Raw genomic sequence first — 21,853 nt, forward strand, 5'->3', positions numbered from 1 at the left:
GGCATTAGCATCTCGGTGGCACCTACCGTGTGCCAGCCGCTGCGTGAGAGCGGTCCCCTAACAACGCCAGCATTACGGCTCCCACCACGTGCGCAAGGAAAGCGCTGGTGAGATCTGAGCAGTGCGCCAAAGGTTTGGGACCATCAGAGACCTTTCCAAACCCAGAGGGAGGGCCAGCTCGGCACACACGTCCTTTCCCAACTGTGTCCTCTGACACCCCTACTGCTCTGAACTACGAGCCACCACCACGCTGCTGAAATCACCTTCATGTGTCCCCATGGACCTCGTCAAGGTCAGAAATGCTTTAACACGCTCAGCCCTCCTGTGCCTCTCTCCTTCTTTGGCTGAAGTCGAAGGAAAGCGCAAACAGAAGGGCTGTGAGAAAGGATGGGCTGTGCTACTACCTAGCAAAAAACTGATTTCTGAGCCCACACCAGTCAATCTCTGACGTTCTCATTTTTAGAAGACACGACCTGCAAGCTTCAGACTGTAAGTGCAACGATACTGTCATTCGCACGGAAATGATTCAGCAAAAACGAAAACAGACACAGAAAACCCACACACAAGTAAATTTGGCAAAATAGTCACTGTTGACTACAAGTAGTAGGAACACATAGGTGTTCTCTGTGCTAGCCTTTCAACTTTCTGTATATTTAACGTCTTCATAATAAAAAAATTAGTTTTTAATTGCTCCCCAACTTACTGGTTGCTAAATATACAAGCGAAGCCTAAAGCAAGTATTGTCATCACACAGATCATCACTAACTTTTTATTTTCTAAAGTGAGGTTTTCCACAAAGGCTCTAACTAATCCCAAGTCAAATGTGCAATAACAACTTTCTTTGGCTCTAGGGGTGCTGTTCCCATGATGGAGAGAGAAGCCGGCTGGCACAGACCAACAAAGGAGATTCTCCCCTAAACTGTTATTAACTCAGGGTGGAAGAACTTGTTTGCTTTAATTTTTTGTGGAAACAGATGGAATTTAAAGCTGGAAGCACCGTTTATTAATAGCTGGGTTTGAACGCCCCCAGGCCAGGGTCTGGACCCCTGATCTCCAGCACCGGGCACTGGGATGCTTTCCACGTGAGAGGAGCTCAAGAGACGCTCACTGGTGACTACGGTAATAAGTCGGGGGGACATTAACTCCGAAACCACTCTTCCTCCGGCCGCCGACACAGAGCTGGCAGCTTTCACTGCGGTCAGGACAAGAGTGTGAAAGGCTTGGTCAGCTGCAGAAATAAGCTCTAGAAACGCACAGACACTTACTTCCCAGAGTTGACTCCTTTCATGTGGTCTGTGTAAATATAGATATCGGGGATAAACTTGTTGAGGATGCTCCTTGCGGAATCCACGACCCGGTTGGCCATCTGCGGTGACACGCGCACGGAGTACCTGTGGTCCGCAGTTAAGGGGGCTGTTCTGCTCGGACGCCAGAGAAAGGTCCCTTCTGGTGCTAGCGGCTATTTGTGGAACTGTAATAAAATGCCATTCTAATGCCATTCTATTTTCCAACTGTGTTTAATTGTTTAACTTTGTAATACCTTAACTCGATTTTCAGGTCATTATTTTTATTATTGTATTACGATACAGTTTTTTTATATTATTGTTATAAACAATCACAACAAAAAACACACAGATGTAGAGAGTCATAAAGTATAAAATAAGAGTTCCAAACCCTGCTCTGGAGTTCCTACCCAATCAAGGCCCCTCCCTTCTCCTAGAAATGCTTCAACTCAATTTCGGAACAAGAGGAGACATGGGCCTGCCTGTCTGGCATGAACCAGGCTCCCTTTGAAGTTCTCCGACCCTCCTCACTGCTGGAAACAATGGGTCTTTCCCTTGCGGACCTAAGGCCGGAACAGACATCACACTGGGGCTCACCTGGGCCAATCCCAATCCACCCCTAGTCTGTTGACAGGAAAAGCAGAAAAAGATTAGTGAAAGAGAGTACAGTAGCTGATTTATAAAGATCTAAATAGGTTTGTTGCAACTCACAGAGCTTATTTTCAATTATTTAAGTGTCAATTACTCCACTTGTGGATAATATAGGCTCCTGACAACTGCTCCCTTATAATCAAAATATTGATAATTAGCACTTCTACACCAGGGGGGCACCCCCAGAAAGAAAAAGAGGATGATATAAACAACTCATATGAAAAGGCTGGTGGGTTTTTTTCCTCATGCTCGTGAGAATCTGCCATTCCATTAGTCCAGAACCCCCCAGACCCCACGGTCAGTCTGGTCAGCATTCACCCCCGCCCGGGCACTGTCACCCCTGTCACTCACCCAGACTGTCCAAATTCTTCAACTCGAACTGCCTTCCTTCATCCTTCCTTCATTCTTCCCAACACCCTCCAGCCAGCACCAGACCGTGGTCTCCACCTGACCCTACCGTATGTCTCCCTTCATCTATACACGTTGTCCTTGCCCACCAACAAGACCACGTATTCCGTAAGAAGGGGGGCTCTGCTTCCATATGGAGCAGAACTCTCTGATGACTCTCATACCCTATTTTTATTCTCAGCAATACTCAATAAATATTTGACTTGACTCAAAGGACAAACCTGAAATGAGGAAAGAGCAAAGGGGGATTTTTCAATACACACACAAGGCCCTGTTACATCACCGCCTCTCTGTCCAGAATGTACTTCTGACCACGCAGCTTAGACAAACAGTCCTGGGTCTCATACCCTTTGGACCAGGTGGGTGCTGTCCTTCTGAGCCTGATGCTGCCCACTGTCCTGAGGAGAGCACAGATGTCACTAATCTGACATATAATCCCATAGCAACCAAGGCTCCCAAAATTCTTTCAGGTACATTAGCAACTGATTTTATGCTCAGAGTGACCCTGTGGGCCAGGGCCATGGATTCCTACTTCCAGGGCTTACACTGAGGACACCCAGGTCACAGAAGTGAGATACAAAATTAAACAGATCTGACTTCACAAAGACAACCTCCTCCCTCCAACCCCCACAGACATGTGGAAACCAGGTGGGTAACTGTACCAACTCAGGACCAGTGGAGCCCTACACCAGAATGCTGGCAGTGGAGACAGACAAGGTGGCTACATGCCAGAGTCACTGTGGAACCGCCTGAATCGGTGTGGAGGCCCTCCTGAGGAACAGCTAAAACGTCTACAATCAGACCATCTGTGCTCAAGGGCCAGCTCCAACAAACTGCATCATTCTGGGTCTGGTGTGTGTCCACCTCCTCATCAGTAAGAGAAGGACTGTCATAACATTCTCCTCCCAAGGTTTGGAGGCTCAGATGAAGTAATGCATGTAAAGGGCTTAGTGGTGCCTGCTGTGGGGTAGGAGCCCAATGAACGCCCCCTACTGCTTTTCTTGCAGTTAGTCCAAGATTCAAGTTCCAAAGCAGAGGTTCCTATTCTTTCAGAAATCAGAGATCCCTCTGGGAATCTGATGAAAGCTATGAACACTCCCTCAAGAAACACATACACGTCATTTTGCAGACCATTTCAGGGGACTGTGAATCTCCCGAAGCCCTTATATGAATACCATATTGAGAACTCATATCCGAGAGAGACAATTTCACAGCTATAAACCATATAGAACTCCTACTCTTACCCCTCCGTAGTGGTCCAGGTCAGAGAAAGCACACGCAAGTGAGCAAAAGAGTGTGTGTGTGTGTGTGTGTGTGTGTGTAAAGAGACAAAGAGGCTGATTGTCTAAGTACCTGCCCTACAGTCAGAGAAAGGAAACCAGTTTGCCCTACAAATTCCAACTCACTTCTATCTTCTGCCTCTACCCCAGCTTCTTCAATTGACACTTATGTCCTAGATCATGAGCTTCGGGGATAGTGCCACAAACTGAAAAGCACATGCTCCCTTCTCCCCACCACCCCTCCTCAGGCAGGGGGAGAATGAGAGTGGGTGGCATTAAATAAAATGTAACCACACTGTCCAGTCACTGCCGCTGGCAGGAGCCAACACTGGCTCCCTCCCAGGCCCTGGAAAGCCAGTCCAAGAGAAAAAAGATGCGCTCTGGGGGGTAACTCAGTTAAAGCCACAACCATCCACAAGAACAGGGCCAGTTCTCCCCACCCAAGCCCTCCTATGGGGGATGCAACCTCCAAGCTCAGACCAACAGTCAACCAGACTTGCAAGTAAAAAAAAAAAACCCACAAAACCAACAAAAGCTTTTTTTTCCAAAGGCGGCTCTTTTTTCCCCAGGCTCCAAAACTGGCGAAGAAGGTGATCTCAATTCCAACCAGCATTCCACTGAGGTGTTTGTGAAGGGGCAGCTCTGGAGACCAGTGGCTGGAATGTCTCATTTGCAGACAAGAATCTGAGCATGGCCACTTGCGTCTACTTTCCTGCGGAGTTGGGAGGAAGACTCCACAGGTCCGATGTATCGGGAAGATTCAGGTGTCCGAGCCCCAGCCCCAAGCAAGGGGCTTTCCAGTGTCTTCCTGGCTCCCAGTCTCTACAGGGAAGGCTGGAAGAACACCAGAGGGAGAAGCCAGGGAGGAAGAAAGTTACACTCCAGGGCTCAGGGCTCTTCCAGTTTTCATGTTCTCCCCCGTACTACCCCCCAAGGCTTCCCCGTTTCTCGGAGTCCTCATCAAAGGCTGACCCATGAGCCGTTTACACACCCAGTACTACGTGTACCGTGGGACCACAGCGGGACAATCTCTGTGGAACCCACATAGTTACCACAAGACTGTGTCAAAACAAAAGCACACTCTGGAAATCACATTTCCAGACTACAGAGAATGGAATCCAAGCAGAGTTCGCCATCACGATAGAGCATTTAAGGAAACAAATCTCAAATGAGTAAAAACAAACTGGAACTGTCCAGAGCGTGCGTAGGATTTCATGTGCAAAGCTGTCGACTACAGCATTCTCAGCAACAGAGGAAAACGGAAAGCAACTCAACGGCCACCAGCAGGTTTCATTCTGGCCTCTTGATATGATAAAATACAGTGCGCCTGCTAGCCGGGAGGAGGCTGAGTCAGCAAGTGCCGGGAGTCACGCAGAAAAGGCATATTTGGTTAAGAAGAAAAAAAAAAAACAAAACCCTACCTACTTGCATTTCTGTTTCTCTATGGAGAACATCACTTTAGAAAGTCAGTTTAACTACATACATCAATCTCGGGGCTCCCAGCAGCCCACTCTCTCCTCATTTTTACTGGGCATGGCCCTGAGATATGCCCCTGGACAGCCAGGTCATGGTCCCAGAGTCCTGGGATCAAGTGCCACATAAGGCTCCCAGCTCCATTGGGAAGTCTGCTTCTCCCTCTGACCTCCCTTCTCATGCTCTCACTCTCTCTCCCTCTCTCTCTCTCTCTCTCTCAAAAATAAATAAATAAAAATCTTTAAAAAAGAAAAAAAAAAACTGTAAAATAAAAAAGAAGGGAGAGGATCTTCTCAACTCTCTCCCTGCGGCAAGTTCCCACCTCATCCTTCCTCCTGCTTCTCTTTCCTGTCAAGATTCTTGACAGAGCAGACCCCACGGTGCACCATTTCCCTGGAAATGGATGTCGGGGCTGATTCCTCCTCTCTGAAAGGAGCTCCTCCCAGCCGCGTGCTGTCCGGAGCGTCCTCCGTCCTGACTGACTCCTCGGGCCCCTCCGGCTACTGACCGGGGCTGCCAGGGCTTCTCAGTAGCCAAGTTTTCTTTACTCTCTTCTCAGTGACCTGACTCTCCCTGGTCCCACTTCCTGGGAGCATTTTGCTTTTGCTTTCAAGTCTTAGCGGTGTCTCAGGGATCCACCTGCCTCTCTCCGCATTCTGTTCGGTCGCCAACTTGAAATCACCCACTTCTGGCTCTCACCTCGCCCCCAAATTACAGATGTTCATTTCTAATTTCCTTTCTAGACCCATTTCCCTACAACCATTGTGAAGGGCCCTCAAACCCAGCAGGAATAAAACGGAACTTATCACCAATGTCCCCACCCCGCCTTACACTGCCCCAAACATGCAGCTACTATCAGAACCTACATCTCTATCAAGGTGCCAGGGGACACCCTATCCGTCTGTCACAGAGCCAGGTGGGGACAGCTTTCCACACATGCTGCCCCTAGGACCTCTGTAAACCAGCAGCCCTCACCTGTGCTCCAGCCACGACCCTCGCCATCCTCTTCAAGGCAAAACGACTCCCTGATATCTTTGACTCTAAGTGATCACCGTTAGGTGGTAATTTTTTTTTTTTTTAATTTGTACCTTCCAAAGTTTCTACAATGAGTCAAAAGGAGCCAAAAGTTCTTTCAGCCCCACTGAAGTTATCCTCTTAACATGGAAATTCTCTCTCAAGAAAATTACAGACTTCGGAATAAAGGCCAACTGGTCAGCATGGCCTTCAGTCGTCACTGGCTCCAGCCGTATCTGTCACATCCCATCTTCCACTGCCGAGCACCACTGACAGACCTGCACTCAGGCCACACCCACGGCCTGCCACTCCCAGCACCAGTGTGCACCCCTGCGTCTGCACAGGCCCACACTCCTGCCTGAAGCACCCTTCCATGTTCCACTTCACAGGCCTCTACTCCTCTAGGTTCAATCCAAACGCCCTCCCCTCCTCTGAGAAAAAGCAGAGGTTCAAAAACTGGGATCAAAAACTCAAATCCCAGTCCTGCCATTATGAACAGTGTGATGTGGATGCAAATTCCTTCAGCCTGTGAAGCCTCGGTTTTTCCCAACTGCAGAACGGAATGCAGGTAAACTCAGAGTCACCTGGAGGCTTAAAAATAAAGTATATAAAATGTAAATGGATTAAACTCCACAATCAAAAGAAACTAAAGTGGCTGAATGGGTAAAAGAAGATCCAACTATATGCTGTCTATAAAAGACTCACTTTAGATGTAAAGGCATATATAAGCTGAAAGTGAGTATGTTCCATGCAAATGGGAACCAAAAGAGAGTAGAACTGCCTATAATTCCATCACACAAAACAGACAAAGTCCAAAAGGTAATCACAATGATAAAAGGGTCAATTCAACAGAAAGATACAACTATAAACATATACGCACTCAACATCAGATAACCTTGATATATAAAGCAAACAACAGCAGATCTGAATGGAAAGACAGCAACACAACAGTAATAGGAGACTTCCTGCCCCACTGGTTTTTGTTTTTTGTTTTTAATTTGACACAGAAAGAGAGATCACAAGTAGGCAGAGAGGCAGGCAGAGGGGGAGGGGGAAGCAGGCTCCCCGCAGAGCCAAGTGCCTGATGTGGGGCTCGATCCTAGGACCCTGAGATCATGACCTGAGCTGAAGGCAGAGGCTTAACCCACTGAACCATCCAGGCGCCCTTCTTTTTTTTTTTTTTTTAAGATTTTATTTATTTATTTGAGAGAGAGAGAATGAGAGGGAGAGGACATGACAGGGGGGAGGGTCAGAGGGAGAAGCAGGCTCCCTGCTGAGCAGAGCCCCACCCCCCCCAAGTAGGACTCAATCCTGGGACTCCAGGATCATGACCTGAGCCGAAGGCAGTCACTTAACCAACTGAGCCACCCAGGTGCCCCCTTGCCCCACTTTCATAATGGATAGAACACCCAGGAAGAAAATCAGTAAGGCAACAGGTGACTTGAACAACATCATAAACCCGGAGGAACTAACAGACTTCCACAGGACACTCCATCCAACAGTAGCAGTGTACACATTCTTCTCATGTGCACATGTACATTCTTTGGGATCACACAGTAGGTCACAAAACAGGTCGTAACAAGTTTAAGAAGGCTGAAATTACCTCAGGTACCCTTTCCAACCACAATGGAATGAAACTAAGTATCAATAACAGCAAGAAAATGGGAAAATTCACAATCAGATGAAAATGAATGTATTCTTAAAAAAACATGGGGCCAAAGAAGAAATCAAAAGGGAAATGGAAAATACCTAGAGACAACAAAAATGAAAATACAACACACCAAAACTTATGGGACAAAGAAAAGAAGTACTAAGAAGGAATTTTATAGTGATAAGCACCTACATTCTTTCTACGGAAGAAGAAAAGATCTCAAATAAACAGCCTAACTTTACACTTCAAGGAATCAGAAAAAGAATAACCTAAAATTCAAAGTTAGCAGAAGGAAAGAAATAATAGAGAAAACATAAATGAAACAGCAAAGTGAAAACCAACAGGAAAAAAAAATCAACAAAACTATGAGTCAGTTTTTTGAAAAGATAAAAAAAAATTTGCAAACCCTTACCTAGACAAAGAAAAAAGAGAAAAGACTCAAATAAAATCAGAAATGAAAGACATTACAACTAAAGCCACAGAAATTTTTTTAAAAATTATGAACAATTACATGCCAACAAAGTGGACAACCTAGAAGAAATGGATGAATTCTACCAAGTCTGCATCAGGACTAGAGCTTGAACACAACAGTAACAAGTAAGGAAACTGAATCAGTAACCAAAAAACCTCACACACAAAAAAAAGCCCAAGACCAGATGACTTCACCAGATTAATTAATTCACTGGTGAATTCTACCAAACATGTAAAGAATGATTACTACCAATCCTCAAACTTCCAAAAACACTGAAGAGGGAACACTTCCAAATTCATTTTATGAAGCCAACATCACCCTGATACCAAAGCCAGACCTGAAAGACACTACGAGAAAAGAAAACTATAGGCCAATATCCCTGATGAACATGGATGCAAAAATTATCAACAAATTTTAGCAAACTAAATTCAATGATACATTAAAAGGATCATATGACATAACCAAGTGGCATTTATCCCTGGGATGCAAGAATGGTTATATGCAAATCAATTAATGTGATATACCATATTAACATATTAATGAAGGCCATAAATCACATGATTGTCTCAAGAGATGAAGAAAGAGCATCTGACAAAATTCAACACTTTCATAATTAAAGATTCTCAACAAATTAATTATAGAAGAAACTTACCTCAACACAATAAGGACCATACATGAAAAGCCCACAGCTAACATCTTCAACGGTGGAAAACTCAAAGCTTTTCCTCCACAATTTGGAACAAAGCACGGATGACCACTCTTGCCACTGCTAGTCATGGTACTGTATATACACGTACAGTACTATTACCTGGTACCGTAAATCCTAGCCAGAGCAATGAACCGAGAAAAAGAAATGAAAGGAATCCAAACTGGAAAGGAAGAAGTAAAATCATCTATCTGCAGATGACATGATCTTATATGTAGAAACCCCAAAGATAAACCTACCCACCCCCCCCAAAAAAAAACTACTGAAATAAATGAATTTTTTAAAGTTGCAGACTACAAAATCAACTTGCACTTCTGTACACCAACAATAAACTATCTGAATAAGAATCAAGTAAATAATCCTATTTACAAGAGCATCCCCCAAAATTTAAATACTTAGGAATAAACTTAACCAAGAAGGTGAAAGACTTATATACTAAAAAGTATAGGGGCACCTGAGCGGCTCAGTGGGTTAAGCCTCTGCCTTCAGCTCAGGTCATGATCTCAGGGTCCTGGGATTGAGCCCTGCATCGGGCTCTCTGCTCAGCGGGGAGCCTGCTTCCCTCCCTCTCTCTGCCTGCCTCTCTGCCTATTTGTGATCTCTCTCTCTCTCTCTGTCAAATAAATAAATAAAATCTTTAAAAAAAAAAAAAAAACAAAGTATAAAACACTTGGGGCGACTAAGTGGCTCAGTGGGTTGGGGCCTCTGCCTTTGGCTTGGGTCGTGGTCCCGAGGTCCTGGGATCGAGCCCAGCGTCAGGCTCTCTGCTCGGTGGGGAGCCTGCTTCCCCCTCTCTCTCTGCCTGCTTCTCTGCCTACTTGTGGTCTCTGTCAAATGAATAGGTAAGGTCTTCAAAAAAAAAAAAAAAAGTATAAAACACTTAAAAAAGACATTTTAAAAATTACACATAAATGAAAAGACAGCCCATATTCATGAACTGAGAGAATTAATATTCTTGAAACGTCCATACTATCCCAAGTGATCTACAGATTCAATGCAATTCTTACCAAAACTCTAATTTTTTAATAGAATAATAGAGAAAATAACATACAGAAAAAACAATCCTAAAACTTAAATGGAACTACAAAAGACTCCAGGTAGCTAAAGCAATTATGAGCAAAAAGAACAAAGCTGGAAGCATCAGAGTTCTGGATTTCAAAATATATTACAAAGCTACAATAACCAAAAGAGCACGGTACCAACATAAAAACATGCAAAGCAATGAAACAGAGAGCCTAGAAATATATTTGCAAATATGTGTTCAACAGACAAACAACACACAGAAAAATCAACTCAAAATGGATTAAAGATAAACTTAAGACCTAAACCTGTAAAACTCCAAGAAGAAAACACAGAGGAAAAGCTTTTTAGCACTGGCAATGCTTTCTTGGATGGAACACCAAAACAAGTGAAAAGGCAACCCAGAAAATGAGAGAAAATGTATGAAATTTATACCTCTGATTAATATCAAAAATACATAAGAAAAAAATACATAAGAAATTCATACAACTCAAAAGCAAAAAGAAAATAAAAACAGAATAACCCAGGGGCACCTGGCTGGCTCAGCGGGTGGAGTGTGCGACTCTTGATCTCAGGGTTGGGAGTTCAAGCCCCACACTAGGTGTAGTGATTACTTAAAAATTAAATCTTAAAAATAAAATTGGAGGGTGCCTGGGTGGCTCAGTTGGTTGGGCGGCTACTTTCAGCTCAGGTCATGTTCCTGGAGTCCCGGGATCTAGTCCCATGTCAGGCTCCCTGCTCAACAGAGAGTCTGCTTCTCCCTCTGACCCTCTCCTCTCTCATGCTCTCTCTCTCAAGTAAATAAATAAAATCTAAAAATAAATAAATAAATAAAATTGGGGCACCTGGGTGGCCCAGTGGGTTAAGCCTTTATTTTCAGCTTGGGTCATGATCTCAGGTGCCTGGGATGGAGCCCCGAGTTGGGCTCTCTGCTCAGCGGAAAGCCTGCTTCTCCCTCTCTCTCTGCCTGCTTCTCTGCCTACTTGTGATCTCTCTCTCTCTGTCAAATGAATAAATAAAATCTTAAAAAAAATAAATAAATAAAATAAAACCACCCAATTAAAAAATGGGCAAAGACCTGGATAGATCATTCCTCCACAGAAGACCCAGAGATGTTCAAACATTCACATGGAAAAGTACTCAACATCACTCATCATCAGAGAAATACAAATCAAAACCATAATGAGCTATCACCTCATGCCTGTTAGAGTAGTGGCAATCAAAACAAACAAACAAAAAAAGATAAGTATTGCTGACACTGTGAAGAAAAGGGAATCCTTATACACTGATGATGGGAATGCAAACTGGAACAGCCACTACAGAAAACAGTAGGGAGGTTCCTCAAGAAATTAAAAGGAGAGCTACCATTTGATCCCACGGTCCCACTTCTGGGTACACAGTCACAGAAACTGACACACTCCTACATTCATCTCAGCTTTATTCACTTGAGCCAAGACATGACAGCTAGCTAAATGTACAATGAAAGATGAATAAAGAAAATGTAATATTTACATACAATGGAATATCATTCACCCTTAAGAACAAAGTAAATGCTATCATCTGTGACATGGGTGAACAAGGAAAACAATGTGCTAAGTGAAATAAGCCAAACACAGAAGAACAAATACACATAATTCCATTTATATTAGCAATCTAAAATAGTCACACTCACAGAAGCAGAGAGTAGAATGGTGGTTGCCAGGGGCTGGAGGGAGGGGAGGGGGAACAGGGAGACATCAATCAAGGGGTACAAAGTTTCACTTATGCAAGATGACTAAGTCCCACAGATCTACTGTGTACCACAATGCCTGTATTATATACTTAAAAATTCGCTAAGATAATTATACTGGGGTTTAAAGATTTTTTTTTTTAAAGATTTTATTTATTTATCTATTTGACAGACAGAGATCACAAGTAGGCAGAGAAGCAGGAGGGGATGCGGCAGGGCGGTGGGGGGAAGCAGGGTCCTTGCTGAGCAGAGAGATGCGGGGCTTGATCCCAGGACCCTGAGATCATGACCTGAGCCGAAGGCAGAGGCTTTAACCCACTGAGCCACTCAGGTCCCCCATGATCATATTTATTTATTGAGAGAGAGAGAGAGAGAGAGAGAGCATGTGAGTGAGTAGGGAGAGGGTCAGGAGAGAAGATATCCCAGGCAGACTCCACGCCAAGCATGAAGTCCTGAGCCCCAAGCAGGGCTCAAACGCACGACCCTGAGATCAGAACCTGAGCCAAAATCAAGAGTCAGATGCTTGGGGCTCCTGGGTGGTTCAGATGGCTAAGTGCCTGCCTTCAGCTCGGGGCATGATCTCTGGGTCCTGAGGTCGAACCCCGCATCGGGCTCCCGCATCAGTGGGCAGTCTGCTTCTCCCTCTGCCTCTCTGCTTGTGCGCGCTCTCTCTCTCAAATCAGTAAAATTTAAAAAAAAAAAAAAAAAAAAAGAAAGAAAGAAAAGAAAGCCAGATGCTCAACTGACTGAGCCACAGAGGCATCTCAATAAATTCTTTTGAAATTTGCTAACAGAGTAGATCTAGGTCAAGTACTATTATCACAAAAAATTAAAAGTGTAAAGATAAAACACAGAGGGCAGAAAGAAACTTTTGTGTGTAAGAGGTATGTTTATGGTACTACTATGCTGCTGGTTTCACAGGTAGACACTCATCTGCAAACTCATCAAGCGGTACACACTGAATATGTATAGATTTCTGCACATAAATCGTTTATCAGTAAAGCAGTTTTTTGGAAAGGAAATAAGTATATAGTTTTACTATCACAGTGCATGCAGAGTAACCACGTAATGAGTAGATACCATTCCTGCTCTCCTACATCTTCCAGACAAAATGTGCCAGCCCCATCTCAGCTCCCCCAACCCCCTATGTGTCCGTCTACACCATCTTACACGTTTGTACACGCTTCCCTCATCAGACAATGAGCTCTTCTCAGGGAGGGACTGCGGTGCATTGGTGGTCCCTAAACCAAAGCCCTCAGGAGAGCAGCCCACACCCAGGAGTTGTCTGCTTCAGCATTCACCAAAAAAACAAAACAAAACAAAACCAAGGAATGCGTTAGTCTAGTCATGGTGAGACAAAAAATAAAACATCGTATCTCAGCCAACAATTACAATGTCACTGTGAAGACTTCTCCAAGACTGTTGTCTACAAAGTAAATGACTGGAAAGAAGTAAACTGTTATGAGTCATTCTTATCTTCATGAGGCACGTAAAAGCTAAGAAATCTAAATTAAATGCAAAGGATACGCAATCCCTCGGATCCGCCTGATCTTCCCCGGGTCTGTGAGCTGGACCGGCCTCAGGACCTTCCTGACAGGACACGAGAAGAGCACTTCCCCTCCTCCTCCAGGAGGCATTCCCCGTCGCACCACCTGCACAGGCGGTGAGAAAGCAGAGGTGAGCATGCGGCAGAGTGGGGGACACTGACACCCAGCGCAGCTGGTTCAGGCCAAGGAGCTCTTCCTTAGAACAGTGAGCTCTCTACAGCCAACACATCAACTCCTTCAAGATCATCAGCACCTCACGTTAGCACCGAGAGGGCACGTGAGAAGCAGGGACCCAAACGGCATGGCCGGAAGAGCAGCAGAAGCGGGGCCGGCCCAGCCCAGGCCCTGGCCAGCATGTCGCGCTTCACCACCAGCGCCTGTTCCCTCGCGCTTACTGTGAGCGGCTTGGCCCCTTTCTTACCCAGCAGGAGCTACTTCTCCTCCCTATGCAATTAACTAATCTACCAAAACTCATTTTATTTATTTACTATTTTAAAAAATATTTTACTTATTTATTTATTTTTTTTAAAGATTTTATTTATTTGACAGACAGAGATCACAAGTGGACAGGAGGCAGGCAGAGAGAGAGAGAGGAAGAAACAGGCTCCCTGCGGAGCAGAGAGCCCGATGTGGGACTCGATCCCAGGACCCTGAGATCATGACCTGAGCTGAAAGCAGCGGCTTAACCCACTGAGCCACCCAGGTGCCCCTACTTATTTATCTGACAGAGAGAGAGATCCCAAGTAAGCAGAGAGGCAGGGAGAGAGAGAGGAGAAGCAGGCTCCCCACTGAGCAGAGAGCCCAATGCGGGGCTTGATCCCATGACCCTGAGACCACGACCTGAGCTGAAGGCAGAGGCCCAACCCTCTGAGCCACCCAAGTGCCCCCCAAAACTCATTTTATTAAATAAAAATGCAGTCATTTCCCTTGTTTAAAACATTAGCTTCAGAAGTAGAGATGCGAGGCACCTGGGTGGCTCAGTGGGTTAAGCAGCTGCCTTTGGCTCAGGTCGTGATCCCAGAGTTCTGGGATCGAGCCCCAAGTCCGGCTCTCTGCTCAGCAGGGAGCCTGCTTCCCCCTCTCTCTCTGCCTCCTTGCCTACTTGTGATCTCTGTCAAATAAATAAATAAAATCTTAAAAAAAAAAAAAGTAGAGATGCTAAATAGATTAAGATAGCCAGTTAACTTACTGATGTAGTAATTCCTTTCGACAGCAAACAAACAGATGCTTAAATTACTTCTAGGTTTTGAAAACACCGAAAATTCTCCGGGGCATCCAGGTTGGGAGGCCTGAGACCCAAACGACATCTGGATGATCTCGCTCAGAAAGGGTGTGTGGCCAGAAGCCCAGCTTGGCTGCTTCCCTGTGGAGCTGCTGTGAGGAATAAGGAAGCCCAGGGGATGGGGCGTAGCAACCATGACTTCGCCCACCACAAAGTATGCGCAAGGGAACTGGCACCACCATGGTCACAGCTTGAGTCCCCTCTCAGGGCAGTCTGCAATGTCTGTTCATGGCTCCTGGGGATCTCCTCAGTGGTGACTTCAGTGTGACACACATGGACACACTGTGTCTTCCAATGAGCTCGTCGGAGAATATTTTACATGCATGCACAGCCAACCATGTACACATTCTTACCTTTAGCTCAAACGATTCACCGTCAATTCCAAACTGCTTCAACAGAGGAAGGGCTGTTGCCTTAAGGACATCAACCTGTAGAATTATTTTAGGGAAAAAAAAAAAAAGTTTAATGAAACTTTCAGGGGCGCCTGGGTGGCTCAGTTGTTAAGCGTCTGCCTTCGGCTCAGATCGGGATCGCCCCACATCAGGCTCCCTGCTCAGCAAGAAATCGGCTTCTTTCTCTCCATCTGTTGCTCCCCCTGCTTGTGCTCTCCCTCTCTCTCAAATAAATAAATAAAATCTTTTAAAAAAATGAAAAATAGACCTTAAGAGGTGGAAAGAATAAAGAGCCCACGAAGAAGGATGAGGTTTAGCGACTGGGGAGCTGATGCGGTCCTGGGACGAGAAAGCACGCCGGCTTGCGACAGCAGGGGCCGGCTCTGCTCCCCAGTTAAGACTGCAATCCTACAAGCCGTGGGCTTCTCCGAGCTTTATACATTATACACCTACGCTGTGTGTCATTAGGAGGCTCATATGCATCATGCAAAAAGCATCAAGAAACTGCTGAGTTCATCTAGAAAACAAACTGGGACCTCTGCTCATTCTGTTCTTTTTTTTTTCTTTTTAATTTATTTATTCATTGTGGGGGGCTGCAAGGCAAGAGGGAGAACCCTCAAACAAGACTCCCTGCTGAGCTCAGAGTCCGACGTGTAGCTCGATCCCAGGACCCTGAGATCGTGACCTGAGCCAAAAGCAAGAGTCAGACACTTAATCGACTAAACCATCCAGGGACCCCAACTTCTGCTCATTCTTGTAGGTATAAATGCTATAGAAGAAAATATCAGCCTTTTCTTTTTCAGACATGGTTGTTTAACATTTAAAGCTGTTGGCATGCCAAGCCAAAGCAAACCAAATGAACCTGAGCTGGGGCTACCTGGGATCCCGCTGGTGCCCACCATGCAGGCAGGTAAAGGGGAGGTGGTGAGCCCACGAGGGGGTGGGGGCAGACAGGGACAGGCTGCCACAAACTCCAGGAGCAGCACAGACCCGGACTCTGATGACACTAACCCACAGTTAACGGCAAGGCTATGCCAAATGTTTCTGTTATGTCTCCTCCTTTGGGGCTACTGTGAGGCCTCAGGTCCTCTGCTTACTTATCTGCAGAGGGAGCAGGATGACATTCAAATCAGGTCAGCTAACCAATCAGTGAACACTGTCTCAACAGCAACTTGGGAAGGAAGATTACTCCCTTATTTGCTCCCAATGCAACAGAGCTGCTCCTTGGTCTGCAGGGGCTGACCCTATCCGCTGGTGGCGAGGACAGGCAGTGTGAGCATGGCACGGAGGGAACAGTCCAGTCGTGGTCCAGGCTCTGCCTCCAGTTAGCTGTATGGCCTCAGGTCAGAAAATCCCAAACATCTGAACTTCCTTGTCTCTGAGGTAAGGGGCTCAGCCTGTCTACAAGGTGCTACCGACTCTAACAAGGTAAGATTCAGCAGAATGATATTCCAGGAAGGCTCCATAGCACAGAACAGGCCCCCACTATGTATTCTGATACCACAAAACGAACCAGAGGCAGAAATGACTATAAAGCCTAGGAACATGTTCACAACGACTCAGGTGGGGCAGAAGCAGCTACGAGGAAAACTCACTAAAGATTAGCTAATTTCATTAAATATTGCAGCTAAACACACATTAAAAACTTAAAATATGCATTTGGGGTTGCCAGAACAGAGAAGTCAGTGTAGACTAGAATGAAGGGAACTGGGGAGAAGGCCAAATCAGACTCTGGGAAAAGTGGGGGATGCACGGATATAAGCTGCTCTGATGGCACGACTCCCAGGAACCAAGCGCCCACCAGCCCCCCGGGGGGAAAGACAGGCAAGAAAAATGGTGCATCACTGCCAGGCTCAGCCTACTTGTGCTTGGAGTCAAAAGGACGAGGTCAAATGGACTCTGAAGGTCAGCCAGAAGCAGATCCGAGGTGTGGTCTGGTCTCCTGACTCACTCTCTGTTTGACACGCAGGACCGGCATTGTGGTCGTGGGACTAGGAAAAGCAGTCCCTCTCTGCCTCTTAAACCCACTGTGACACCTGGACACTCCCCCACATCCCCAGGGCCTTGGGTGCCTTCTGCAGGGTGAAGGGCTAGACGGGACATGCTCCCCTGGTTCCACACTAACTTTAGCAGACAGAGAACAGTCTGCAAGTTCTGCTTAAGAAAAACGGAGCTGTAACTCTGTGATTACAGGCAGAAGTCCAACCCAGGTGGCTCCTGAGAGCAAAGGCCTTAATTATCCTTCGGTCCAATCAATCAGTCAACAGACAGAAATCTGACCAGATCCAAGCCAAAAAGAAAAAGGGCAGAAACTCGCTCCCAGCTACCTTGTCTGAAATGATGGTAAGAACATTCACCTCACAGGGCTGGTGTAAGAATTAAATAAATAGGGATGCACACACACGAACACAGATTCACCCAGAAGAGTGCCCAGCACACAGCACAAGGACCTGAATTTCGTTTCCCCTCCCAGGAGGGAACAAAAAAGACTGGAATCTTCACTTGCCTATTGACCCACGGCTCTGATGCAGAATTACTGAGAATCAAAGGAGACCTCCTGAACTTGGCTTCTCCTCAGAATTTGTCCCCACTTCCCTTCCTTTTGTCCCCAGGGGAAAATGTCCCTCTTCTCACACAAGGCTCACCCGATCACTTCCACTGTTGACCCTCACCCCTCCAACTGTTGGAGTCAGCCTTACAAACACCCCCACTCCTTTTAATTGTTCCTTTCTCCACTACAGCATCACCTCTGCCCACAAACACAATCAAGCTTCCCCTCGTTCAGAAAACAAAAACCACACCAAACCAAACAAACTCCAAACAAAAACTCAGTTCTTAAAGAATCATCCTATCTAACCTTCTAGAAGAATCTCCCAGGTTTCCACAGTTCTATTTGCTACTCATTCCTCAACCCATGCCTGTCCTTATAGTCCAATGACACCATTCTCTCAAAGGTCAGCACAACTTCTCACTGCCCAATGAATCTCCTCGCCCAGCTCGAAGGGAGCTCCAGTCAAGACTGGAGTCATCCCCCACTTCTTAGAACTCAACCCCGATCTCCACAGTCACTGTCTCCGGCCTTCTTCTCCCACTCACACCTTAAACATTCATTTCCTCTTCTTCCTCTGTTTTCAGTCTCAGGAACCATGTGGCCCCCAGAGGCCAAAAAGAGAATTGTAATGAATCATGAGGTCCGCTAAGATCTGTATCCATCCAGAGAGCTCACGATTTATCCAAAGAGGGCAGCACCACGCAGGTCCCGCTGATGGCCACTCAGCGCAGCCACATCAACTTACTATAACATAAAATCTGGGGTCTCAAATATGAACCACTGATTCGGATACACACACCACCACCACACTGTCCAAGTCGGAGGGAGAACACCTGTAGGATTAATTCAAACAGCCACCACTGTTCGACCTTAGCACCAGTCAATGTCATTCTCCAGGGGACTTAACTATCAATAGGTAAGATCCTATGACCTACCTCTGAGGCTTCAGACAGTAATTTCTAACTGCCAGCTGAACATGTCCATGTCAATTTCCTGCCAATATCCCAGGAAGAGGATCAAAATTAAACACATCATCCATCATCCTACCACAATTTTCCTCTTCCCTGTGTCAAAAGCTATCTGATTTCTATCCTTCCACACTATCCTTTCAGTGAAGAATAGAAATCCTGGTGTAATTTATAACTACTTCCTTCTATCCCACCTCCGATCAGCTGTCAATCAAGAAGTGTCTCACTCCACAATGTCCATCAGATCTGTCCCCTCCTTTTCACGTCCATGCCCATAATGCTCAATATAGTTGAAACCTCTCAATTCATCCTTATCTTCCTAAAATCTGAGACTGACTCTGGCTTCCTTTCCCTAGAAAACCCTCCCCAGCTCTCAGCACTTCGCTTGTACCTGACAGGAGTGACCCTGTCATCTCCCTAACTGTCCACCTCACAAGATTGAGTTCCAGAAGGGAACTCTTCGAATTTGTCCTTGCATGTGCAGAATGGACATGAATCAGGGAAGCCATACATTCAAGAGAAAGCTTGAAATGACGAAGTCACGGGCTTTAGAAGTTACTCTCATCCGGGATTAGGTGTATTTATTTTATCCTGGTCTGCAGCCAGGAACTAACCAAGGTCATTTCAGCAAAGCAGCTAGCAAAAGCAGAGAGCTCTGCAACATACAAAAATAGATTTTCTTTTAAATACTCTGCATGCAAGGGGCGCTGGGGGCTCATTCGGTTAGGTGTCTACCTTTGTCTCAGGTCATGATCCCGGGATCCTGAGATCAAGCCTTGTGTTGGGCTCATGCTCAGCGGGGAATCTGCTTCTTCCTCTCCCTCTGCCCCTTCCCCTGCTTGTGCGTGTGCTCTGTCAAATAAATAAAATCTTAAAAAAAAAAAAAAAAACTGGGGCGCCTGGGTGGCTCAGTGGGTTAAGCCTCTGCCTTCGGCTCAGGTCATGGTCTCAGGGTCCTGGGATCAAGCCCTGCATCGGGCTCTCTGCTCAGCAGGGAGCCTGCTTCCCTCCCTCTCTCTCTGCCTGCTGCTCTGCCTACTTGTGATCTTTCTCTCTGTGTCAAATAAATAAATAAAATCTTAAAAAAAAAAAACCTTTTTTTAACAATGCCAGTAGAAACAGCTTTTAAGATTATTAGCAATTATAAGAAAAAGAAAAAAAAAAAGAGTAGAAAACTAAGACATATAGTGTCCAAGTTTACTGCATGCTTCAGAGCTTTTCCCAACATGCAAAGTTCCTCCTCCTCCCCCACTCCATTCTGTAAGTACAGAGGCCTCCTCTTACAGTTTTAACTGAAAGGTAGTTTCCTAGAATCTTCAGAATATGCAGAAAAAAAAACAATCATCTGAAATTAGTTTAAAATTCTAACCAGTTTAAATAAATAAATCTTTTAAAAAAGGTGGGGGAGAGGCACCTGAGTGGCACAGTCGGTTGAGCATCCCAACTCTTGGTTTCAGCTCAGGTCATGATCACGGGGGGGTGAGATGGGGCCCCCATGTCAGGCTCTGCACTGAGCAAGGAGTCTGCTTGGGATTCTCTCTCTCCTTCTTCCTCTGCTCCCCCCATTCCTTTTCTAAAGTAAATAAATCAATCTTTAAATTCTAAACAGTTTATGCAATATTCCTTTACAACTGAGAATTTCAGATCTTCAGGATCCTAAGAAAAGGGTTTATGTGTCTGAATTCCCAAGAACTGAGAATTGAGTCTTTTAGTGCCTAGCAATGCATTAACCAGGTCTGTACCTTAGCAGATGTCTTAGTGAATACCAGTGGCCCCACTGCACCACCTAACTGGTCTTTTCTGGTTAGGAAAGCTGCACACTTCACACTCTGCCTCAGAGCCACGCCCTCAGTGGTCCCAGTCCAGTATCAGTAGAGATGAAGGCAAGTGTCCTTGGTCAGGATGAGGGACATTCACCTCATGTCCCTCAGCTTTACGATATCTTCTGTGGCCAGCAAAGAATTGAAAGGTCGGGATCCTTCCTTCCACACAAGAGAAGTACAAGGCAGGACTGGACAAAACTGCTCTCATCTCTGTTTCTGTTTCTGTCTCTCTCTCTCTCACACACACACAGACACACACACACACACACACACACACACACACACACACACACGCACATATGACAAAACCCACCCTAGAAGGGCACTAAGACAGCTGTGGATCCCATGTGTATAACAAACTATCCTCCCCACACAAGCAGGAAAGTTAGGCCGCTGAATAAGAAGCTTGCTGGGGCGCCTGGGTGGCTCAGTCAGTTAAGCGTCTGCCTTCAGCTCAGGTTGTAATCCCAAGGTCCTGGGATGGAGCTCCACGTCAGTCTCCTTGCTCAGCAGGGAGTTGGCTTCTCCCTCGTCATCTGTTTCTCCCCACTGCTTATGCTCTCTCACTCTCTCTCTCTCTCAGATAAGTAAATAAAAGCAGCAGCAGCAGCTTGCCCACAAACTATCCAAGTTCACATATACCTTCCCTGCCCTTGCCCATTTTCTAAATCTGCAAACTCTTCTTGGAAGAAGCCCTAAAATTTATGATTAAAACCCGAGTAAGTCAAGATTATGCTACAGCAATGCCAAGGAGATATTATTATTTTCTGTCTAAAATTCTGGTCTGCTGCCTTCCAGCCACAGCCAACACATGACCTTAAGAAGATTCCACTCTCGAGCACTTGTGCCAACAGAGCCTATTTCATGTCAACTGTGACGAGACTGCACGCTTCTGCCCTAACGGCTCTTAGACGCGACAACGAAAGGCACCTTGATGAATGTGAGCAGTCGTCACTGAATCTGATGATTTCAAGTCTTGGCTCATCTGCTTCCTAGAGCGATTAGTGTTTAAATCTCCAGGTAAAGAACAAAACAAAGACACTCAGCAATAAACCTGTGCTTTACTGGGAACTTGTTTCTCTAACGCTGGGTTGCTGCGAGAGACAAAACTACTCACTACTCACCGAAGGGTCAACCTGGTCATTCGTTACTCCTCGCAGAACGATTCTTAACGGGTGCTTCATAAACGGAGCCAGGCAAAGAAGACTCTCCAGGTAGTAGCCGATGCTGCGAAGGACATTACAGTCATGTTCCACAGACCCACCATACAGGAGGCCAGGCTGGTAATACAAGGTCGTTCCTTGCACCAGAAGAAGAGCCACATTCAACAGAAAAAAACAGAAAAACAAAAAAACACTTAGGTGTCACAAAGGCAACAAAGGCAGTAAATCCCAAGGGGAAAGTCTGACAAGGGCATCCAAGAAGTTCAAAATGCCATTCCTAAGAGCCCACACCTCACTCCAAAAGCTGACTCATTACTGTCAAGCCCCTGTAACAATAATACACTGTGAGTGTAATTTAATAAACAGTAATAAATTAAACCCCTCCCTAAGCATCCGAGTTGCCAAAGTCACAGCAGGGTGCAGAGGACAGATCCTAGCTG

The 21,853-nt window shown here is 45.7% G+C and overlaps 1 protein-coding gene across 1 annotated transcript in view; it reads right to left on the minus strand.

Moving 5' to 3' along the window:
- Positions 1–21,853, minus strand: part of LOC111153595 (RNA terminal phosphate cyclase like 1) — a 65,551-nt gene that overhangs the window by 18,195 nt on the left and 25,503 nt on the right. Inside the window, exons 3-6 of the mRNA XM_022512727.1 lie at positions 21,375–21,550; positions 14,870–14,944; positions 13,215–13,339; positions 1,266–1,391 (exon numbers count right to left, since the gene is read on the minus strand). Coding sequence (XP_022368435.1) covers positions 1,266–1,391; positions 13,215–13,339; positions 14,870–14,944; positions 21,375–21,550 — 502 coding nt within the window. The remainder of the gene's footprint in view (positions 1–1,265; positions 1,392–13,214; positions 13,340–14,869; positions 14,945–21,374; positions 21,551–21,853) is intronic.

Source organism: Enhydra lutris, unplaced genomic scaffold (genome assembly GCF_002288905.1).
Source record: "Enhydra lutris kenyoni isolate GAN:26980312 unplaced genomic scaffold, ASM228890v2 scaffoldscaffold33, whole genome shotgun sequence".
Lineage (NCBI taxonomy): Eukaryota > Metazoa > Chordata > Mammalia > Carnivora > Mustelidae > Enhydra > Enhydra lutris.